The 22277-nt window shown below is 43.1% G+C and overlaps 1 protein-coding gene across 2 annotated transcripts in view; it reads left to right on the plus strand.

Moving 5' to 3' along the window:
• LOC137536180 (glycine N-acyltransferase-like) overlaps window positions 1-10363 on the plus strand; it is a 58738-nt gene extending 48375 nt beyond the window's left edge. For both annotated transcript variants that reach the window (XM_068258274.1, XM_068258275.1), the window contains exon 6: window positions 9874-10363. In XM_068258274.1, the coding sequence (XP_068114375.1) occupies window positions 9874-10264 (391 nt within the window). In that variant the 3' untranslated portion in view covers window positions 10265-10363. The remainder of the gene's footprint in view (window positions 1-9873) is intronic.
• The last annotated feature ends 11914 nt before the right edge of the window (window positions 10364-22277 follow it).

Consider the following 22277-nt stretch of genomic DNA (forward strand, 5'->3'; position numbering starts at 1 on the left):
GACACAACCTGAGGGTGTCCAAGCAAGGATCATCCGTCTACCACCTTCTCTCACAAAGATATGGTTTTCTCGGAAATTCAACATAATAATTAGCATGTGTTTGATATCTATGAACAGCAGAGAACAAGAGGAATCCACAGTGTCATCCTCTGCATGATCTGATGAACTGCCGCAGAGATATGCTAATTCCAGATATTTCACATCTTGTATTGCTCTAATAAGAGTGTAGAATTGGATCATGTGGCAGAGGCTGCCCATTTCTCATTACAATCTCCACCCCAGCAGAGAAAGAGTTACATTTCTGGACACACAGACTATTGGTGTCCTTCAATGCCAATCCAAACCATCAAGGATTTGCTAGTCCAATTGGACTTGGGCTTTTATCTTTGATCTATTAAAGGGATACTGTAGGGGGTCGGGGGAAAATGAGTTGAAGTTACCCGGGGCTTCTAATGGTTCCCCGCAGACATCCTGTGCCCGAGCAGCCACTCACCGATGCTCCAGCCCCGCCTCCGGTTCACTTCTGGAATTTCAGACTTTAAAGTCTGAAAACCACTGTGCCTGCGTTGCCGTGTCCTCAATTTTGCTGATGTCACCAGGAGTGTATAGCACAGGCCCAATATGGTCTGTGACTGCGCAGTACGCTCCTGGTGACATCAGGGGAAGGGAGGACACGGCAACGCAGCCGCAGTGGTTTTCAGACTTTAAAGTCTGAAATTCCAGAAGTGAACCGGAGGCGGGGCCAGAGCATCTGTGAGTGGCTGCGCGGGCGCAGGATGCCTGCGGGGGACCATTAGAAGCCCCGGGTAACTTCAACTCATTTTCCCCCGACCCCCCTACAGTATCCCTTTAACAGCAGATTTTCTATGTTCTTTTTGGGCAATTCCCAAAGGACATGGTCATTTCATAGACTGCTCAGACTGTATCCAGTTATCATTTTCACGTTTTATTCCTATTTTACTATATCAATCTGTTCAGTGTTACATACATTTTGTCATTTTTATGTGCCCTTTTATGCATTTATTTTATTATAAAATGAACAATTAAAAATCATTTGTTTAAGTGCTTGTTCTGAATATCCTCTGCAAAGAATCCTGCCTTTCAGAGAGAACGTCACCATAATAACTGTTTTATTGTTATATATTGTTATATCTAGAGATGTTGTAGAACTTACCTTACTTTTTACTACAGGACTAACTAGGGTTAGAATTGAGCATTTGCACGCTAATGCAAGTTGGTGGCAGTTTACCTAATCTCTACAGGAGATCACAGATTGCATTGATTGCACATACAATTGAAATTGTATTGTGTGTGGACTCCCCAACCAATCTTAAAGGTTACTTTGCCTGCAGTGCTGAATACCTTCAGAATTTTCTCAGTATCTGAGGGAGGAATGGTAATCTGCAACAAAGGGAACAGGAATTGGAAATTGGAGGGTGATGTCAAACCTTAGTTCTAACTTAAAGGGAACCTGTACTGAGTAAGATTATTTTAAATAAACACATGAGGTAACTTCAAATGAACATTACATAGTTAGCTTACCATCAGTTCCTTTCAGAAGCTCACTATTTTCTTCTGGCAATGATCCCTTCCAGTTCTGACAACATTTTGTCAGAACTGAAATATATCAGTTGCTGTCAGTTATAGCTGAGAGGACAACTGATGTGCCAGTTAATGTCCATGTTTCCCTGTGGTTCAAGTGGGCGATGTTACAGTTTAACTGTGTGCTGACCAGGAACCTGTTATGGGGTAATGGCCATTTTCAAAATGGAGGACGGAGAATTTCCTTGATCACAGTGGACAAACAGGGCGCAGGAGAGGAGAAAGAGATTGAGGAGTAGACTACACAAGAGGTAAGTATGCCTTGTGTATGTTTATTTTGTCTTTTAAGTTTCAGTTCAGGTTTTCTTTAAAGGATACCCGAACTGACATGTGACAAATAACTATGCTGTGTTCCTTTTTTTCTTTCTCTGCCTGAAAGAGTTAAATATCAGGTATGTAAATGGCTGACTCAGTCCTGACTCAGACAGGAAGTGACTACAGTGGGACCCTCACTGATAAGAAATTTCCCTTTTTATCTCTCTCTTGCTCTCAGAAGCCATTTTCTTCTAGGAAAGTGTTTTATAGTTGGAATTTCTTATCAGTGAGGGTCACATTGTAGTCACTTCCTGTCTGAGTCAGGACTGAATCAGCCACTTACATATCTGATATTTAACTCTTTCAAGCAGAGAAGAAAAAAAAGGAATTCAGCATAGTTATTTGTGTGATAGGCACTGTACATACCCATGTCTATCTCATCATGTCATATGTCAGTTCGGGTATCCTTTAAAGTTTACTTGAAATTAGTTGGGGATAAAGGATTGTTACTTGCCTTGGGCTTTTTTCAGCCCCCTGTATTCCATGTGCTCCTTCAATGGTCTCCTGGTCCCCTCTGTTGAATTTTTTCATGAAAATCTTTATTTGAACTGAAATGAGTTCACCCACAAACACTAAACTCGGTTCTTGTTCCCTGTGGTGCATTTTTGCTTGAAAGTATCATCTGAAATGTCTCTCTGAAGCATGCAACAGTAGTCTGCCATCATTGTAAAGCTCCATTTTCCCTGGTATCTCCTTTCCATCTCTTTAATGTCTTGGTGGAATCGTTCACCTTGTTCCTCACTCACACTTCCCAAATTTTCAGGAAAGCACATACCTCCCAACTTATTGAGATGAGAAAGAGGGACACTTAAAGGGAACAAGAGACGAATGGTCTTTAAAAAATGAAAAAATATGTTATACATACCTGGGGCTTCCTCCAGCCCCATAAGCTGGATTGCTCCCACGCCGCTGTCCTCCGCTGTCTCTATTGCCAGAACCGGGTCCTGTCACCTCCGGCGGACGCTGCCAATTGTACATAAGTGCAGAGACTTCCTCATATTGTTACGCATGCGCCTGCACAGTACGGAGGGAGCGCACTATGCTTGTGTCCACTGCTGGCCCGACTGGCTGAAATCACGAGACCCAGCAACGGTGGATAGAGGTAGCGGAGGACGGCGGCATGGGAGCAATCCAGGCTTATGGGGCTGGAGGAAGCCCCAGGTATGTATAACATCCTTTTTCTGTCGTCTCTGGTTCTCTTTAAGCAATGCCCCGGCCACACCCATAACCACGCTCGTCACACCTTTGCCATAAAGATTTCATAAGAAAAATGTTTTTTTTATTCAAACCACACTGGTCCTTTATATCCTGGTTCATTTTACTTCAAATTACCATATGAACATAAGAAACATACCAATTTAAAGGATGGGGAGTCAATGAAAGTCTTATTACATTAGAGCAGATGTTACCATTAAATAAACTAGGCACGTGCCTACAGGCGGCACGTTTGTGAGAGGCGGGCATGGCACGTGCCTACAGGCGGCACGTTTGTGAGAGGTGGGCATTATTTCCGTTCTCCCTCCCTCCCTTCATACCAGCAGCATTGAAGGAGGAGTTCCGGATCTAGAAAAGCGGTGGAGGCGGAAGCGGCAGGCTGTCATGATTACTATTAGGCATCCTCCAGTTCTTTTGCAGCAGCGAGCGGCTCCATGACGTCACCCAGCAGCGCGCCCTGCGTCCTCTCCATGGATACAGCGCCTGACTGCGTGTATCCATGGAGAGGATGCAGGGGGCACTGCTGGGTGACGTCATGGAGCCGCTCACTGCTGCAAAAGGAATAGAAAATGCCGCTAATAGTAATCCTGACAGCCTGCCGCCGCTCTTCTAGATGCGGGTCTCCACCGCTGCTGCTGCTGGTATGAAGGGAGGGAGGGAGGGTGGGTCTCCTCCGCCACAAGAGTCCTTCTTCTGCCCCCCGAGTCCCCCACAGCTGCTCGGGATATTTGGGGGAAGAAGGAATTGAACTTGCTCCATTTCTGCCCCCTCCACCCGGAGCCTTGCCTACTCCCACACTTGGGATGGACCTGAACGCATAGGACAGAATGAAAACAGAGAGAAATGCATCCAGTATGTATTTAGAGAATTTAGCCGAATTGCCCCTCACCTGTGACTAATGTAATTGCCCTTCACCTGTGTCTAATGTTATTGCCCCTCACCTGTGTCTAATGTTATTGCTCCTCACCTGTGTCTAATGTAATTGCCCTTCACCTGTGTCTAATGTTATTGCTCCTCACCTGTGTAATGTAATTGCCACAGGTTGTAATTGCCCCTCACCTATGTCTAAGCTAATTGCCCCTCACCTGTGTCTAATCTAATTGCTCCTTATCGGTGTCTAATCTAATTGCCTCTCACCTGTGTTTAATCACAACTTGTAATTTGATCTCTCCCCTGTGTCACCTGACTGGGACAGCAGTTCAGCTCATTTGAACACACATAAAGTTAACAATATGTCCATGAAAGTAGGAAGTAGACATACTGAAGATTTATTGAAGGATTTATATCAGATGTAACAAAGAAATGTTTTTCTTTAAAAGTTATTATGCTGTTGCTTATCTTTTTGTTTTATTTATTATTTTTAGTATTTATATAGCGTCGACATCTTCCGCAGCACTGTACAGTGTATATTGTCTTGTTACTTAAATGTCCCTCAGGTCCGCTCTAATCGTTCGCTGACTGCCTTCCTCTACCTGCTCTTCCCTCTAACCTAACGTACCTACCCCAACTTCCTGCTCTCTACGTTCTCTATACCTACCTGGTGCACTCTCCCACCTACCTACCAACCCCCACTGACTGCTCTCTGTATTCTATATACCTACATTCTACGCTCTCCCACCTACCCATGCCCGCTGATTGCTCTCTGTGCTCTCTATTCCTACCTGTGGACTACTCCTACCTTACCTACCCTCACTGACTCCTCTCTGTGTTCTCTATACCTACGTGCTGCACTCTCGAAACTACCTACCCCCATCGACTCCTCTCTGTGCTCTCTACACCTACCTTCTGCACTCTCTGACCTACCTACCTACCTACCCACCCCCCCCCTGACTCCTCTCTGTGCTCTCTACACCTACCTGCTGTACTCTCTGACCTACCTACCCTCACTGACTCCTCCCTGTGCTCTCTACACCTGCCTGCTGCACTCTCTGATCTACCTACCCCCACTGACTCCTCCCTGTGCTCTCTACACCTACCTGCTGCACTCTCTGACCTACCTACCCTCACTGACTCCTCTCTGTGCTCTCTGCACCTACCTGCTGCACTCTCTGACCTACCTACCCTCACTGACTCCTCTCTGTGCTTTCTATACCTACCTGCTGCACTCTCTGACCTACCTAACCTCACTGACTCCTCTCTGTGCTTTCTATACCTACCTGCTGCACTCTCTGACCTACCTACCTTCACTGACTCCTCTCTGTGCTCTTTCTATACCTACCTGCTGAGCTCTCCCACTTACTATCCCCACTGACTACTCACGTTCTTTATACCTACCTGCTGTGCTCCTCCACCCACCTACCGCTACTGACTGTTAGTAACAGCCTAAATTTGGTCATTTCCACCATGAGTTGTTAATATCTGTGCATTGTTGGTGTTCACTACTTGTCTTTGGTAGTATCTGTATTACCTTGTGTAGTTTTATTAAATAAAGAAAAGGGGTGTGGTATTAGTGGGTGTGGCCTGTTACGGGGCGGGGCTTAGTGCACCAGAGCTTATGTGCCTATTGGATCCTGAGCTGTAAATCTGGCCCTGTATATATATATATATATATATATATATATATATATATATATATATATATTCAATTGTTAAAAGCCTATTCAACATCTTAACGCTCTTAATTGGAATTATATATAAAGCATACAGGAATTGTATAAATATTTCTTCCTATCCAATGAACTTAGAATTCTTTGTAATTAGAGCTGTGGAGCTTGTGCAGGGAAAGAGCATAACTTTCCTTGACGTGGAGGCTCAGTTTACAAGGAATCATGGCTACTCTCCATGCGATGTGCATTTAAAGGAACCTGAAGCGAGAAGTATATGGAGGCTGTCATATTTATTTGCTTTAAACAATACCATTTTCTTGGCAGCCCTGCTGATCTATTTGGCTGCAGAAGTGTCTGAATAACACTAGAAACAAGCATGCAGATAATCTTGTCAGATCTGATAATAATGTCTCCTGATATGCTGCATGCTTGTTCAGGGTCTGTGGCTAAAAGTATTGGAGGCAGAGGATCAGCATGACTGCCAGGTAACTGAAATTGTTTAAAAGGAAATAACTATGCTAGCCTCCATATACCTCTCACTTCAGGTGTCCTTTAACATAAATTGCAACTCTGTGTTCTATACAGTACAAACAAATAAGCGATAAAAACAATGGCAAAAAAGGCAATTTCATCTCTCTACTTTCTGCTTATGGGTTACCCAGGGAGTCTCTACAGAAATTGGTATACGATCGTTATTATGTGATAAACCATAATATTCTAATAATCATAATATTCTTTGTACCTACTGTAGCCATTTGCTGTATGTATCGGCAGACACTGTATGTACTGTATATCTAAAATACCTACTGTATGCTCAATGTACTATTCTGTTGCTGTAGCATCACTGACCCTGTTTGTGCCAAAATCAATTCCAGGTACAACTCACGTTGTACTTGGCAAATTAAATTCTGATTCTGATTCTTTTAAACAGAAGATGGTTATTTCATATTAAGGAGCTGTTTGTCATCAATTAAAAAGTACATGTTTTTTTCTTTACATGGGGTAATAGTTGATATATGCCTTTAAGTATTATTTTGCTGATATAGGATATCAATAATTATTAGGGATGAGCAAGAACGCTACTAGGACTGACTGGATAGGACTGGCTGACTAGACAGGACATATTGGACGGGACGGGCAGTACCGAAGTACTGCATAGGTTAAGTACCAAAGTACTGGACAGCATAATTACCGAATTACTGTATAGGGTAAGTATGAAAGTATTGGACAGGATCTTTGCACCAGTGCTGTGGCCACACTCTTCACTGTCTGTATAACCAAGGTAAGGGAGCACACGCGCATAGCAAGATGCAGCTATGCTGCCCGAGGACGCCATTCTAGAAGTCCGCTGGCAACGCAGGAGTCGCCGCTGGATTCCAGGAGTGGTAAGTGTGACAACTATGCTTCTAGGCTGGCCCAGCTGGCACAACGGTCCTCCACTCATGGATGATGGGTACACCTGGAAGCAGCCTGGTTTCTACTTTTACCAATAGCTCATTGTTTTGGACTAAGCATTGCTTACGGAGACTGGACCAATCCTTCTCTGTAACATTTGAGTCCATGCATACATGGAGAAGCCTAGTAAGGCATTTAGGTCTAGTTATGCTTGGCTATTTGAAAGAATCAATTTGACCTTATTCCTGGATGTGAACAGGTGGGTTGGGTCCATGGCTCATTCAGGGAACTCCGAGAATATGCAACCTCTTATCTAAAGGCACTCCTCTGTCCTGGACACAAACCAGAGATAAGTATGGCCTTCAGCCTTCTGAATTTGTTTGCTTATTGCAACTGCGACAATTTTTAGCAGCCCTCCTAAGAAGAGGCCTGGCCCTTAATCCCATGCCAATAGAATCAGAATTGAATTCTTATCACCCCAGGCTTGGCCAAATTTCTGTAATGTACTCAAAAATATGGTATTGCAAATTAGGTGTGCTCTCTCTCCTGCCCTGACTAAATGGCATAGAGGATAGTTTGAACACTCCTTTTACCCAGGAAGACTAGAAGCGCTCAAGAGCTGCAGCCACTGGGATGTGCTCAAGAGGCCACCCTGCAGTGTTAGGGAGTCTTGCCCAAGGACTGCTTACTGAATAGGTACAGACCCTAGCCAGGATTCGAACCCTGGTCTCCCATGTCAAAGGCAGTGCCCTTAACCCCTGCCACTATCCCTCTTGCATAAAAGAGGCGTGCTGGCTTCATAATATTGCTATAGACTAGGTTGTAGCCAAACAAGCTGATCAGTCTCACTGTTATTGGTCTTGCCCGATTGTTCAACAACTATGGGATGGTTTTTTTCTTCAACCTCCTTTGTCATAGAACTTAGCATTCCTCCTCTTGTGGCCCTATTCCACAAGAGAGTGTCCGCCTTGTCTAAGAATCAAAACCTACTATTAATTCAATTTTGCAATGTGGCTATAGCCCTGATAGCTAAAAAATGGAACTACCCATCTATCTGCCTCCTCGCCCTAATCCACAAGGTCCACGGAATATATCTATTGGAGGAAATCATTTTTTCACTGGCCGATCATGTAGACCGATTCAGTAAGATTCAGACTCCTTGCTCTTCCAGGAGGGTGATGGTTGTTTATTTTGACATATCCACTATATGCATATTTGCAATATAGTGTTTATTATTGTTTTAGACAGAATTGGCTTATGGAACCCTTTTCATGTATATCCTGTGATTTTCTCAGGTTGTAACACTGAGGGCAATACTCTGTATATGATTTATTTGTATCGGTTTCTTGGCATTTCTATATTTTTTGCTTTGTGCAATAAAATTATTTGTTGAACAAAAAAATGGAATGAAATGAATATAATTTTTATTGGGCTGAGGAGCTGTATCATCTAGAATGTTGCATTATTGATCTTCGCCTCATGTTATAATATTGTACATTGTATTGTTGCCTTTTATCGCATGCAGTCACAGAGCTTGACACTTTATCAGGGTGCTGCCAACCCATCTCTACGTTTGAATTTGGTGTGGCCTTCGAAACACGGGGGTAGGGGTCAGAGCAGGGACAAGGTCCTCCAGCACCCAAGGCTGAGACACCAAAGTGCGTCCCTCCATCCCTCCCAACCCAGCTGTCACACACGGATTGCTATTAGACTAAGAGGGCCACAGGGCCCACAACCTCCCCAACACCTTAATAACTAGTTATCTGGCTTGCAGTCACTGCTATGTATCCCCTTTTCTTATTTCTTTCTGCTTTATACACAATTAGGAATGACAGCTGAATGAACTGTGCGCCCCCTCCTACACTGCGCCCTGAGGCTGTAGACTCTCCAGTCTATGCCTCGGCCCGGCCCTGGTAGGGGTCGTGGCACACTGACTGTTCCCTTTTAAGATGCTCCTCCACACTGCCTTGTGACACAAACATTATACACACACTTTAGTATAAATACAAAAACTTTTAACGTAATCTATCCATCTACAAGTCCATAAATTCCACCGATGTTGCTCTTTCAACTTTTCTCATGGTTGGCTAACAGAGTTATACACCTAAATGAGAAGACATAACAGCCTGTTTACAAAGAGTAGCAGTTCATTCATTGAAATCTAGTTTTTGCCTCCACTTCTGGAAGGAGAAATGCTGTGGAGTGAAGTACTGTGGAGAAATGCTGCGTACTGCCATTCTAATGCATTGAAGCACCTCAACCATCAATGCGTGTTTAACCACTTGTAACCTTGTGGTTCAACTTCTGGTGAGGATGGAGCCAATGGCGTAGCTTCAAATCATAGGGCCCACAGGAAAACTTTTATGGGGCCCCCCCCTGTGTTCACCCCCTTTCCTTTGTATACCCCTGGTAACTCCCACAGCCTGGGGGCCCATCTCACAAGGGTCATAAACCAAGTGTGGACATTGTAAACTTCACACCTATAACAAGTGTAGCTACAAAAACACCTGATCTGAAGGATGGACCCCTTTATTGGAAAGACTGAAGTAGTAGTTGGGGCTTCCTTACAGCTCTGGGCCCTCCTGCAGTTGCAGGGGCTGCTCCTCTAGTTACACCCCTGACTAGAGCTGCTGTGACTGAGGGAGATGTGGTGAAGGTATAAGGCAGTGGCAGTGCTACATTGTTTTGTGAAGTTTCTGTCATATCAGGTTTACCTTAAAGCTTGCTGTGCAGTTGTCCACCAGTATCTGACCCTTGTATGGATATATGCCTCTAGATACCTTTTTGTTTTGTTTTCCAGTGAACTGCAGTTTTCATCACTCATCCCCGATGAAGCACACCTTATTAATGCTGTTTGGGCCTTCGGTGGTAACAGTCTCAGTGAACAATTTATCAAACGATGTATCCAAACCTTCCCTACAATGTGCATGAGGAAAAGAGGACAGGGGCCACCCCAGGCCTGGGCAGTGAGTGAACAGTCATGTGAAATGCGCATGGGGTACACCGAAAAACTTTACAGAAGCAAAGGAGTCTTTCGTGCAATGATTCGGAGACTGACTAGACAGATGGATGCCCTCGGAGCTCCACTTTACTGTCACGTGGCGCCTGATAACAAGAGTAGCCATGCTGCTACAGTAGCGGCAGGATTCCCAATCGTGGGTAGATGGCAGCAGTGGAATTTTCAGCCCTAGAGACTGTTGGTCTGGCATTCCTGTCACACACCTTCTGCCTCAAACCTTTTAAATTTCAAAATGTTTGGCATAACAAATAATAAAAACTTCTTTCTCTAATCTCCATATAGTTTTTCCTCGTTCTTTTCTACCAAAGTAATGCCATCTGTAAAACTCCCTATTACCAGTGCTGGGCGTAATGGAAAAAGCTACGCTTACGGATCATTACGCGTAATTTTACGCTATTACATATAGACATTCAATTTCGGTACATGTCTGTAATTACGCATAGCCCTTACGCAATTACGCGTAAGAATACCGTAGTTCAGGTTGTTACGTTACAGGCTTACGCGTAAAATCCTATTAGCAATTAATGCGTAAGGTCATGCTGCCAAGCGGAAAAGTTGACGCATGGATCAATGTTAGGTAGCCGCCGACTTTAAGGGTTAATAGCAAAGCCCCCTTAAGTGCTAAGAGCCTCAAATTTGGAGAATATATTAAGGAGATCAAAAGGAATAAGAGGAAAAAAATTTTTTCAAAAAGACCTTATAGTTTTTGAGAAAATCGATGTTAAAGTTTCAAAGGAAAAATATATACATTTAAAAACCCGCCGACTTTAACGGTTAATAGCAAAGCCTGCTTAAAATTTAGGAACACCAAATGCACAGGGTATATTAAGGGGATCAGTGGGAATAAGAGGAAAACATTTTTTTTCAAAAAGACCTTATAGTTTTTGAGAAAATCGATTTTTAAGTTTCAAGGGCAAAAATGTCTTTTAAATGCGGAAAATGTCAGTTTTTTTTGCACAGGTAACAATAGTGTTTTATTTTCATAGATTCCCCCAAGTGGGAAGAGTTTTACTTACTTCATTCTGAGTGTGGGAAATATTAAAAAAAAACGACGTGGGGTCCCCCCTCCCAGACCTCTTTAACCCCTTGTCCCCCATGCAGACTGGGATAGCCAGAATGCGGAGCACCGGCCGCGTGGGGCTCCGCACTCTGACTATACCAGCCCGCATGGTCCATGGATTGGGGGGTCTCGGAAGGGGAGGGGCAGCCAAGCTTTCCCCTCCCCCTCCGAGCCCTTGTCCAATCCAAGGACAAGGGGCTCTTCTCCACCTCCGATGGGCGGTGGAGGTGGAGGCCGCGATTTCCTGGGGGGGGGGGGTTCATGGTGGCATCTGGGAGTCCCCTTTAAAAAGGGGTCCCCCAGATGCCCACCCCCCCTCCCAGGAGAAATGAGTATAGAGGTACTTGTACCCCTTACCCATTTCCTTTAAGAGTTAAAAGTAAATAAACACACAAACACATAGAAAAAGTATTTTAATTGAACAAAAAACATAACCACGAAAAAAGTCCTTTAATATTCTTAATTAACCATTAATACTTACCTGTCCCTTTAAAAGCCAGTTCCCACGCAATATCCTCGGAAATATACTAATCAGTTACAATGTAACAAAGTTGTTACAATGTAACAACTTTGTTACTTTGTAACACCACCGCACCCGACGTCACTCGCCGCTCACCCGCCGGCCGCCGCATACACGCTAAGTCCCCGCCGGCTCCCGCCGTCCACTCCGCCCACACCTGTCACCCATATACATGCTGGCACCCATGGGTGCCAGCATGTATATAGGTGACATGTGGGAGAGGCGGGGAGGCCAGCGGAGCCGGCGGGGACTTAGCGTCCTTCACCCGACAGAGCTCTGAGCTATATAGCTCAGAGCTCTCGAAAGCATCTTTGTATTTGGGCTCCAAGGAGCCCCATTGGTCCTTAGCAGACCAATGGGGTTCCTTCAAATCAGAAGGAACCCCATTGGTCTGCTAAGGACCAATGGGGCTCCTTGGAGCCCAAATACAAAGATGCTTTCGAGAGCTCTGAGCTATATAGCTCAGAGCTCTGTCGGGTCCATGCAGCGCAGACGGGTATGCAGCGGCAGCGGCGAGTGACGTCGGGTGCGGTGGTGTTACAAAGTAACAAAGTTGTTACATTGTAACAACTTTGTTACATTGTAACTGATTAGTATATTTCCGAGGATATTGCGTGGGAACTGGCTTTTAAAGGGACAGGTAAGTATTAATGGTTAATTAAGAATATTAAAGGACTTTTTTCGTGGTTATGTTTTTTGTTCAATTAAAATACTTTTTCTATGTGTTTGCGTGTTTATTTACTTTTAACTCTTAAAGGAAATGGGTAAGGGGTACAAGTACCTCTATACTCATTTCTCCTGGGAGGGGGGGTGGGCATCTGGGGGACCCCTTTTTAAAGGGGACTCCCAGATGCCACCATGAACCCCCCCCCCCCCAGGAAATCGCGGCCTCCACCTCCACCGCCCATCGGAGGTGGAGAAGAGCCCCTTGTCCTTGGATTGGACAAGGGCTCGGAGGGGGAGGGGAAAACTTGGCTGCCCCTCCCCTTCCGAGACCCCCCAATCCATGGACCATGCGGGCTGGTATAGTCAGGGTGCGGAGCCCCACGCGGCCGGTGCTCCGCATTCTGGCTATCCCAGTCTGCATGGGGGACAAGGGGTTAAAGAGGTCTGGGAGGGGGGACCCCACGTCGTTTTTTTTAATATTTCCCACACTCAGAACGAAGTAAGTAAAACTCTTCCCACTTGGGGGAATCTATGAAAATAAAACACTATTGTTACCTGTGCAAAAAAACTGACATTTTCGCATTTAAAAGACATTTTTGCCCTTGAAACTTAAAAATCGATTTTCTCAAAAACTATAAGGTCTTTTTGAAAAAAAAAAAATTCCTCTTATTCCCACTGATCCCCTTAATATACCCTGTGAATTTGGTGTTCCTAAATTTTAAGCAGGCTTTGCTATTAACCGTTAAAGTCGGCGGGTTTTTAAATGTATATATTTTTCCTTTGAAACTTTAACATCGATTTTCTCAAAAACTATAAGGTCTTTTTGAAAAAAAAAAATTTCCCTCTTATTCCTTTTGATCTCCTTAATATATTCTCCAAATTTAATGCTCTTAGCACTTAAGGGAGCTTTGCTATTAACCCTTAAAGTCGGCGGCTTTTTTATATTATATGGGAGCGTAATATTACGCGATTACGGCAGACTGTGTAATTTCAATGGGAGTTTACTGTCTTACGCGTAATTTGTTACGCGTAACAACGTAACCTACGGTCTACGCGTAATTAATTACGCGTAATACCGTAACCTTACACGTAACGCTTACGGTGCATTTGTAGTGAATTACGATGCGTAATTACGCTAATGCGTAATTTCGGCCCAGCACTGCCTATTACGGGTTCATCTAGTTTTCAAGTGAGGCAAAGTATCTCTTCTCCACTTACAGAGCTGCTTGCAGTTACTGAATCCTACAGAGACAACCTTTATGTTGTGTTTCCTGAGTCTTATCAACTGCAATTATTGATTACACAACAATCTCGGAAACTGCTGCAGTGGTGCTGCGTTGTTACTGAAAAGCCTTCTGAATTGATTTTGGCCTCTAGAAAGTAATTTAGCTGAGATTAGAGGACAAATTAGTGACACAATGACTTTTGTGGTGGAGAGAGAGGAGAAGAGAGATGACCATTAGGTATAGTCCATCTCAGCAGGAGAAGACCCATCAATGGCAAAAGCAACTATTACATAATAAAAATTACTTTTTGAGGCATTTCTTTGTGCAATCCGCAATCCCAATGTAGTTTTGAGTAAATCAATTTTAAAACTACGATTGGAAAAATGGGTTTTAAATGCGGTTAAATGACAGGTAATGTTTCTACCCATCAGTATTGTAAATTTACATTTATCTCCAGAAAAGGCAGTGAATTTCCTGTGGGGATTTCAGGGGCAAGTTGCAATGCTTTTGCAGGGGATTGCTGAACAGACGCAATACTGCCGAATAGGGTTCCCTGACAAATATAATTCTTATTTACATTTTAAAACTTTAAAAAAAAAAAGATGTCGGGTTCCCCCTCTCAAGCCTCTTTAACCCCTTGCCATCTATGCAAGCTTGAATAGCTAGAATTTGGAGCCCAGATTGGGTGGTGCTCCACACCCTGAGCTATACCAGCCCACATGGTCCATGGTATGGGAGTTCAGGAAAACAGGAGCAGCAAAGCCACCCCCTCTTACTCCAAGCACTTGAAGCTCTTGTCCATACTACCTTGTTCATACTATGGACAAGAGGCTCAACTTCACCTCCAGTGTCTTGGAGAAGGCGGGGATAACTACCCCCACACCTGTGGGTGTAGGCCACTTACCCATTTATACAAAGAGTTAAAAGTGAAATAAAAATGTAATGAGTAATTTATTTTTCTTAATTAACCATAAGTACTTTCATTAAATGAATGTAACCCATGCCAATATCCTCTCAACTTTGACTTAAGATCTCCACCGCACCTCCACACACCTACCGGATATGTTGCTCCATGGTTATTCTAAACTATTGTGAGCACCAGAAACAAAACTTACCCATTTCTACAAAGAGTTAAAAGTGAAATAAAAATGTAATGAGTAATTAATTTTTCTTAATTAACCATAAGTATTTTAATTAAAGATAAGAAACTTACCCATTTCTACAAAGAGTTAAAAGTGAAATAAAAACATATTGAGTAATTCATTTTGTCTTAAAGGACTTACGAGGCCAAGTATACAAAAAAAAATAAAAAAAGTTAGCTACCTGGATCAGCTTGTAAGGCACGGAGGACGCCCTCCGCGCCCTCCATGCCGTTCCGCCTGGTCCCCGCCGCTGAACAGCCCTCCGAACGGTTCCTGACCGGGTCGGGCTCCCCAGCCTGTACCAAGATGGCCGCCGGAGCTGGCCGCGGCTGCGCAGTCCGCATAGCCGCGAGTGCGGCTGCGCAGCTCTAAGGCCAACCCCCCGATCCACGCTACTGTTACCTGGATCGGGGGTTGGCCTTAGAGCTGCACAGCCGCACTCGCGGCTATGCGGACTGCGCAGCCGCGGCCAGCTCCGGCGGCCATCTTGATACAGGCTGGGGAGCACGACCCGGGTCGCGCGGTCGGGGACCGTTCGGGGGGCTGTTCAGCGGCGGGGACCAGGCGGAACGGCACGGAGGGCGCGGACGGCGTCCTCCGTGCCTTACAAGCTGATCCAGGTAGCTAACTTTTTTTTTTTTTTTTTTGTATACTTGGCCTCGTAAGTCCTTTAACCATAAGTGATTACATTAAATTAATGTAATCTATGCCAATATCCTCTCAGTTTGCCAATATCCATCTAAGCTAAGACAGAAAGAGTTAACACAACCTATTCTTACTAAAAAAAAAAAAAGGTTTCTCTGAGTAGAATCTCTCCAGAAGGCACGGTACATTCTGTGGTACTCAAAAGCAGGTAATAGCTGTAAAATGATTTTTGTTGGTCATTTTAATAAAAATATGCAATGTAATTATTAATATTACAGAAAATTTAATATACGGTAAATAGCAAATATGAAAGCAGTAGCAAACTTAAACTTTGCACTTACAGGTAATGCTGTTCCTTCAGCAGGGAAGCTTAGCGATGATCTCTGGCTGGACTGTTGCACCTTAGTCATGTTCAGATCATGCTGACGCTGGCGCTCCAGCTCTGTAGCATCCCTCTCGGCTTTGCAGCCTCCAGCAGCAGCAGCTTGGCTTTCTGCAGCAGCAACTTGGCATTCGGCAGGGACTCTGGCAGCTTGACACCCCTCCCACTCCACCCAGGTACTTGGAGAAGGACTTGGAGAAGTCCTGACATCAGGATCCATACTGACATTCTCCTGCCTAGCTGTTGTAACATGGACCGCGGGATGTTCAACTTCCTTGTGGTCAGGATTTACAATCACTGGTTTCCCAGGATTCAAAGAGGAGAGCTGTATGTTAGCCATACTATCTCAGGAAAAGAAAACGCATATATAAGTAGATAAATACTTGCTCTACTTACATAACAAATGTATTGCACTGTCTACATTTTGATTTTAGTGATTTTTCTACAGTAAAGAAAAGAGAAAATCCTTCTTAGCATTTCCCATTTTAACTGCGGCTATTTTGAAGCTAATCCTGTTGTAATTTCCTCCCTTACTCTGCTCTGCTTGATTTGCCCGCCCTTCACTATAGAAAGTGCATTGTCTCAGCATGAAAAATATTGGCCAATCAGAGAGGAACCGAGGTGTGGGAGGAGAAAACAGGAGGGATAGAGAGGCTTCAGCCAATCAGGCATTAGTTAAGTCTGAGGGGAAGTAGAGAAGCAAAAAAGGACAACCCAGCATGCCCTGCAACTTCCTTTTTGTGTACCAAATACAGTAAGAGTCAAGTAAACTGGGGAATGATCATTTATCAACAAGAAAAGTAATAGTGATTTTAACTTTTGGATTGCCTGGTTAGCATCCATATTACTTGTTTAACAGATAAAAATAAATAATTGATTTTTGATTTTATTCCTGACAGTTACACTTTAAGACAGGTGGAACTGCTCTCTCAGCAGGAAGCACATCCAGCCCTATCATTCCATCTGTCCCTCATCAGGTCAGCTTTCGTCTTAAGGCCAATTTCAATGCTTCTAGCACAACAGGTTTTCCAGATCTGCTCAGCTCATTTTCTTGTATTACATTGACATAGACGTTTCCTGCCAAATGAAAGAATGAAAGAGAGAGACAGAAAAACAAGATTTGGGGGAGGGGTAATTGTTACGGTCCGGTTCACCGGCAGAAACATGCCATCTGTGCACTCATACAAAAATGCACACAAGATATGAATTGGAGAGCCCCTTTAATTCATTAGCCTGGCTTTTAGAAAATCAGTGTTCTTCCATCTCACAACCCCTGCACTGGGGAGATGTGAGTGTTTGTTTGTGCTTACTGAGAGAAGCCATAAACCCTAAACCAGAGCCATTCACGTAGCACAAGATTTACTACCATGGTTTTGACAAGAAGAGATGTATAAGAAAATAGCCTGCATGTCCAAGCCATCCACACATTAGAGGAAATGGTGTGGTGTTTATTTTGCCCTAGCGAGGGGTCCATAAACTATGATGGCAGAGTCACCATTTCCTACTTCAAAGATGATACTAGCTAGGCCGGATGTAAAACCATTAAGTGGCCAAATTCCTGCACATAGCCTGTCCTGCAAAAACCCAGAGACATGTCCCTTAATGAGACTTTGATATCTCATTTTGCAGTATTCCATAATTCGATGGATATTGCGGAACCGTTGGGGCCCAGTGGTCCACAGTTCGCAGTGCGTCCTGCGACCAGCACAGCACACCTTCTGAGATGTTAATCGATCACATAGCTGCCTTACAGCCTAAGATATTGATTCCATAGACAGAGAAGGTGTCACCGCAAGCGAGTTTGATATCGATTGGTTCAGAGCATGATGACAGAATGTAAAATGCTGTTTTTTAAATGATATGTCTGATATCCAGTTATGACCTAATTGGAGAACATACACAATTCAGTCCCTAAGACAATAGGGGTCGGACTTCATCCTGAGGTCAGATTGCTAAGGGTGGGGAAACCTCCCTTGTTACCATCCACACCCTCTGGCACAGAAAGGGTTAAAAAAATGGTTGGACTTTCAAGCTGGGAGAGAGTCCTGCTGCAGCCATCCCTACCATCAAGGATTGGCTTTACATCTGGACTTCTAATTGGACGTTATATCTTTGGTTGGACTTATTATCAAAAAGGACATACAGTAACTTTGCTCAGACTATAATCAAGTTATTATTTCCACATTTAATACTTATTATTACTGGATCGATTTGTTTCTATTGCTATATTTAGTTCTGCATTATTTCTTTAAATAAATGATTAAAAATCGTTTGTCTAAGTGCTGTTCTGAAAATCTCTGCAAAAGGTTCACGATCCCTGAGAGACGTTACCATAACAGTTTTGATATTGATATTGCTAGTTTTGCTATCTCTAGAAAGCTTGTGTATTTTAACCTTTTTCCTACAGGATTTTAGCTAGAGTTAGACTTAGCGTATTCGCAGTTCACACGCTTTATTGCAGATTGGTGGCAGCGACCTGGTCTCTATATGAGATCACATATTATACCGATTGTATAAACAATCGAAATTGGACTGTGTGTGCCACCCATCCAAAAGGTTACTTTGCCTGCAGTGCTGACTGCCTTCAGGATTCCCTCAGGGTCTGAGGCTGAATGGTAAACTGCGGCAAAGGGAACAGGAATTGGAGGGTGACTGCGCATACGTCACATTCCCGGCAGCTGTGCCACCAATCTCTGGCGTCAGACTGTTCACTGTAATTCAAGCCATTGAATGCGACATGCGACTATTCCCCCGAATGGTAAGGGTGCCAGATTAGACAAGATTGGCGCGCGGTGTCGCATTATTACCTGATGACCCAGCAACCTATCTTTCAACGTCCGCTCGCTCACAGTCTTCCAAGCCATCGGAGGCGATAAATCCACGGTGGTACTGGAGTAAGTTAGACGGGATCGCGGGGCTGGACGTCACAGTACTACTATATATATATATATATATATATATATATATATATATATATATATATATATATATATATATATATATATATATATATATATATATATATATATACACACATATATACACATTTGCACTGGCTATCGACCACAGAACTAGTTATGTTAGGGTTAATCAGTTGCTTCTTGTGATGTCTGTGAGTACAAACACAGATCTGCTTCAACCCACTAAAATATACAGCATTTTGATACCAAACAATTTGTCTAGCTAGCATTAATTGTTAATCTGTTATTTCATAATCATTTCTGGTCTGGATTTACCCAGATCTGCAGGAGACCAGCAGAATTGGCTCAGTGCCAGGAACTCACTGGCATACTATTTATAGGAATGAAAAGTACACTTCCGTTTAAAAGGGACAAATAAGAAATATACAGTTATAGTTGATGTGTTAAAGCGGACCCAAACCAAACACTCCTTCAAGCCTATGAGCATTTCAGTGCATGCTTTTCACCCTCCTCATTTCATAACTAGGGTTATACTGGGGGCAGCCGTTAGCAATTCCTCCATTGCCGGACAACATTTACTCCACCAGTTTACCGGATTCTGTCCCGGCAATATGAAAGGGAGGAAAGGGATCCTCAAATAAATGTAAAATATGTTATATTTGTCATCATGCAGCTGAAAAAAAGGCTGCTATTTATTATTATAATTTAGAAAATAGATTTTATTTCTGAAATCTTGTATTTTTAATTTGGGTCCACTTTAAGGGCCAGCTGCTGGTGGCTCCTCTCTGCTGTCTCCTGTTGAGTTTTAGGACTGGCTCTGGAAGACAGCTAAACCAAATCGTCTTTTTGAGGCTTGTTCACACCAATGTGCTAGTTTCTGGCTTGGGGAAAAAATACCAAAGTGTCCTGTCCCTACAATCGATGTACAGTTGCAAGTGCAATTACTCAAAGTTCTGCTGTGACACCAATACAAAATCAATATATTATGACTTTGCCTATGGTCAGTGTTATGTCTTAGTGAAGAACAATTGGTGCAGACTGGGGCAGCAACTGACCTCAAAGCAGTTCCTCCTGCTTGTAAGTATATACTACCATTAAAGATAAACATATCGTGGGTAGAAATTAGTTTATTTGAAGACGTTTGGATGGTAGAATGTGTGTGCTTATACATCTGTTCATAAGCCAATCCAGAACGTGATTCAGACCCAAGTCCTAATCAATAAGCAGCACATAAAGAGCAGTCAAACTCAGTGGATGACTACCTGAACATCATTTGATGCCACCATCTCCCTGGCCTGCTCAAGAAGATGTTTTATAAGAAATGCAGCCTAAACGTTGTTTTAGTTATAGTTGTTGCTTTAATAAAACTTCAAATGTGTATCAATTTCTTTAAGGTTAAGTATGAAAATATTTTGGGGGGTGTTTCCTTATGTTGCTCTTAGAAGAAAACCTATAAACTTAGTGTGAAATATTTAGCATTATTAACCTTTTTTTTCAGCCGAACGAGTTATCTTGTGTACAATAAGTTGAGTACCTTGTTTATTCAGGACCAGTTAGATGGGGAGATCAATTTTCAGACAGGCAGAGGCAAGCTTGCTGCAATGTTCCCTCCTATCATGCTCCCATTTCCTCCTCTTTCCTGCCCCATTCACTCGCCTCAAGAGAAGGAAATGGGAGGGTGAGAAGGTGGGACATTGCAGCAAGCCTGCCTCTTCCTGTCTGAAAATAGCCAAAAGTCCAATTTTTCCAGTCGTGATTACGGGAACCAGGAGTAACAAGGAGAGGAACAAAAAAGGCACAGAGGTATGTGGAGTCAGCATGAATATAACTCTGTGCTTACCTTAGTTAGCTTTGTCTCTGGTAGGTCAGATGTGCTTTATGGGGGTGCAGTAAAATATTAATTTTAACCACTTAGTGACATGCAGACATATTAAAACGTCCTGCTGGAGCCTCTTAATGGCTCCAGGATGTTTTAAAACATCATACACTGTTACTGCCGTTGTGCGTGCTCGTGCGTGTGCGCTCCCGCGCATGCACGTGTATTCCTGTGCACGTGTACGTGAAAATAGTGAAAAAAACCACCCCAAAAAAATACACCTTTATTTCCAAATACTATATTGTCACCACTGAGGCAACTTTTTATTAGGGACATAATTAAAATCTTTTTATAACCAGGACAAATAGGCAGATAAAATGTGTGGGTTTTATACACAGTAGCAGTGTTTATATTAAAGCTATAGGGGAGGAAATTGGAGAAATAGTGTATTTTTTCATTTTTTCCTTGTTTTCCCCTTTAAAATGCATAGAAAATAAAGTAATTACTGAAAACAAATATCAACCCCAAAAAGCCCAATTGGTGGTGAAAAAAACAAGATATAGATCATTTCATTGTGATTAGTAGTGATTAAGCTATTGGCAAATGAAAGGGATGAGCACTGAAAGGTGAAAATCGCTCTTATCCATTAGGGTAAAAACCTCCTTGGGGTGAAGTGGTTAAGTATTTTTGTCCATGTCATTTTCATTTACAGAATAGTATTTGAAATATTCTGCTGGATTAAAAGTGTAAAATGAAGTCTGATTGGATCAAGGTATTACCATACCACAATGCCAATCATAAAGTTAGAAAGGCATCCAAGCCTCTTTTCAATGCAAACATACATTTGCCATAACTAATTCCTTTGGCTAAGATACTTCACATCTTAACTTTAGCCACAGGGATTTGATAGTCACGTCCACGGCCACAACTGCTATAGCCGCAGGGATGTGACTTTCATGTCTAAAATGAAAAATCATTGCCCCCAAAGCAGCAATGATTGCAGCAAGGGATCATAGGGTCCCTGAACCAATCAGTGTGCTTGAGGGTCCATACACACAACGTGATTTCTGAGGCAACTTTTTTCGAGACAAATGATCATTTTCATGATATCCTGTAACATTAAGAAAAATTAGTTAAATGATGTTTACCGATGTACAGCGATTGTGACCACCATGACGGATCACTGAGTGACCAATTGCTCAGATCCCCATTGCTTGTCATGATAATTTTACCACGATTGTTTAAACAATCATTTACCAGTAAGTAACTTTCTACTTTTCCTCTTAACTCCTATCCTCACTTACACCTCCCCTGCTCACACTATGTCCCTTTACTTTGATCTCGTAACCTGTCGGGTTCCAAGGATAACAAAACAGTGAGTATGGAACTGGAATGTGAACTATTTACATTTTACTTCTTGTGGCCGCAGAGTGGCGTACGAGAGGAATCGGCACAGGAGACTTGGGCGCAGGATACAGCCTGTATGGCTTATCCTGCTCCTGCACAAATTCCCATCGATATTAAATACTATTCCCCCTCCAGGCCGCCATGGATGGTGGGGAATGAAATAATTTGGCTTCCAGCAATTGCTGGCGGCTGAATTATAGTGTTTTATAAGTAACTTCAGCTCTGTCTTCTGACGGCGCTGGAGTTACTTACTGCTGCGCCCAAGTGTCCTGTGCTGGAATGAAAGTGTTCGGCAGAGTGGGGTTATATATAGGGTTGATCGGAACAGCTGAAATCCAATTTTGTCGAAATTCGAAGTTTCGCAGGGAAATTCCGAATTATGTATTCCGATTTTTGTGTG

This window comes from Hyperolius riggenbachi, chromosome 10 (assembly GCF_040937935.1).
Source record: "Hyperolius riggenbachi isolate aHypRig1 chromosome 10, aHypRig1.pri, whole genome shotgun sequence".
NCBI lineage: Eukaryota > Metazoa > Chordata > Amphibia > Anura > Hyperoliidae > Hyperolius > Hyperolius riggenbachi.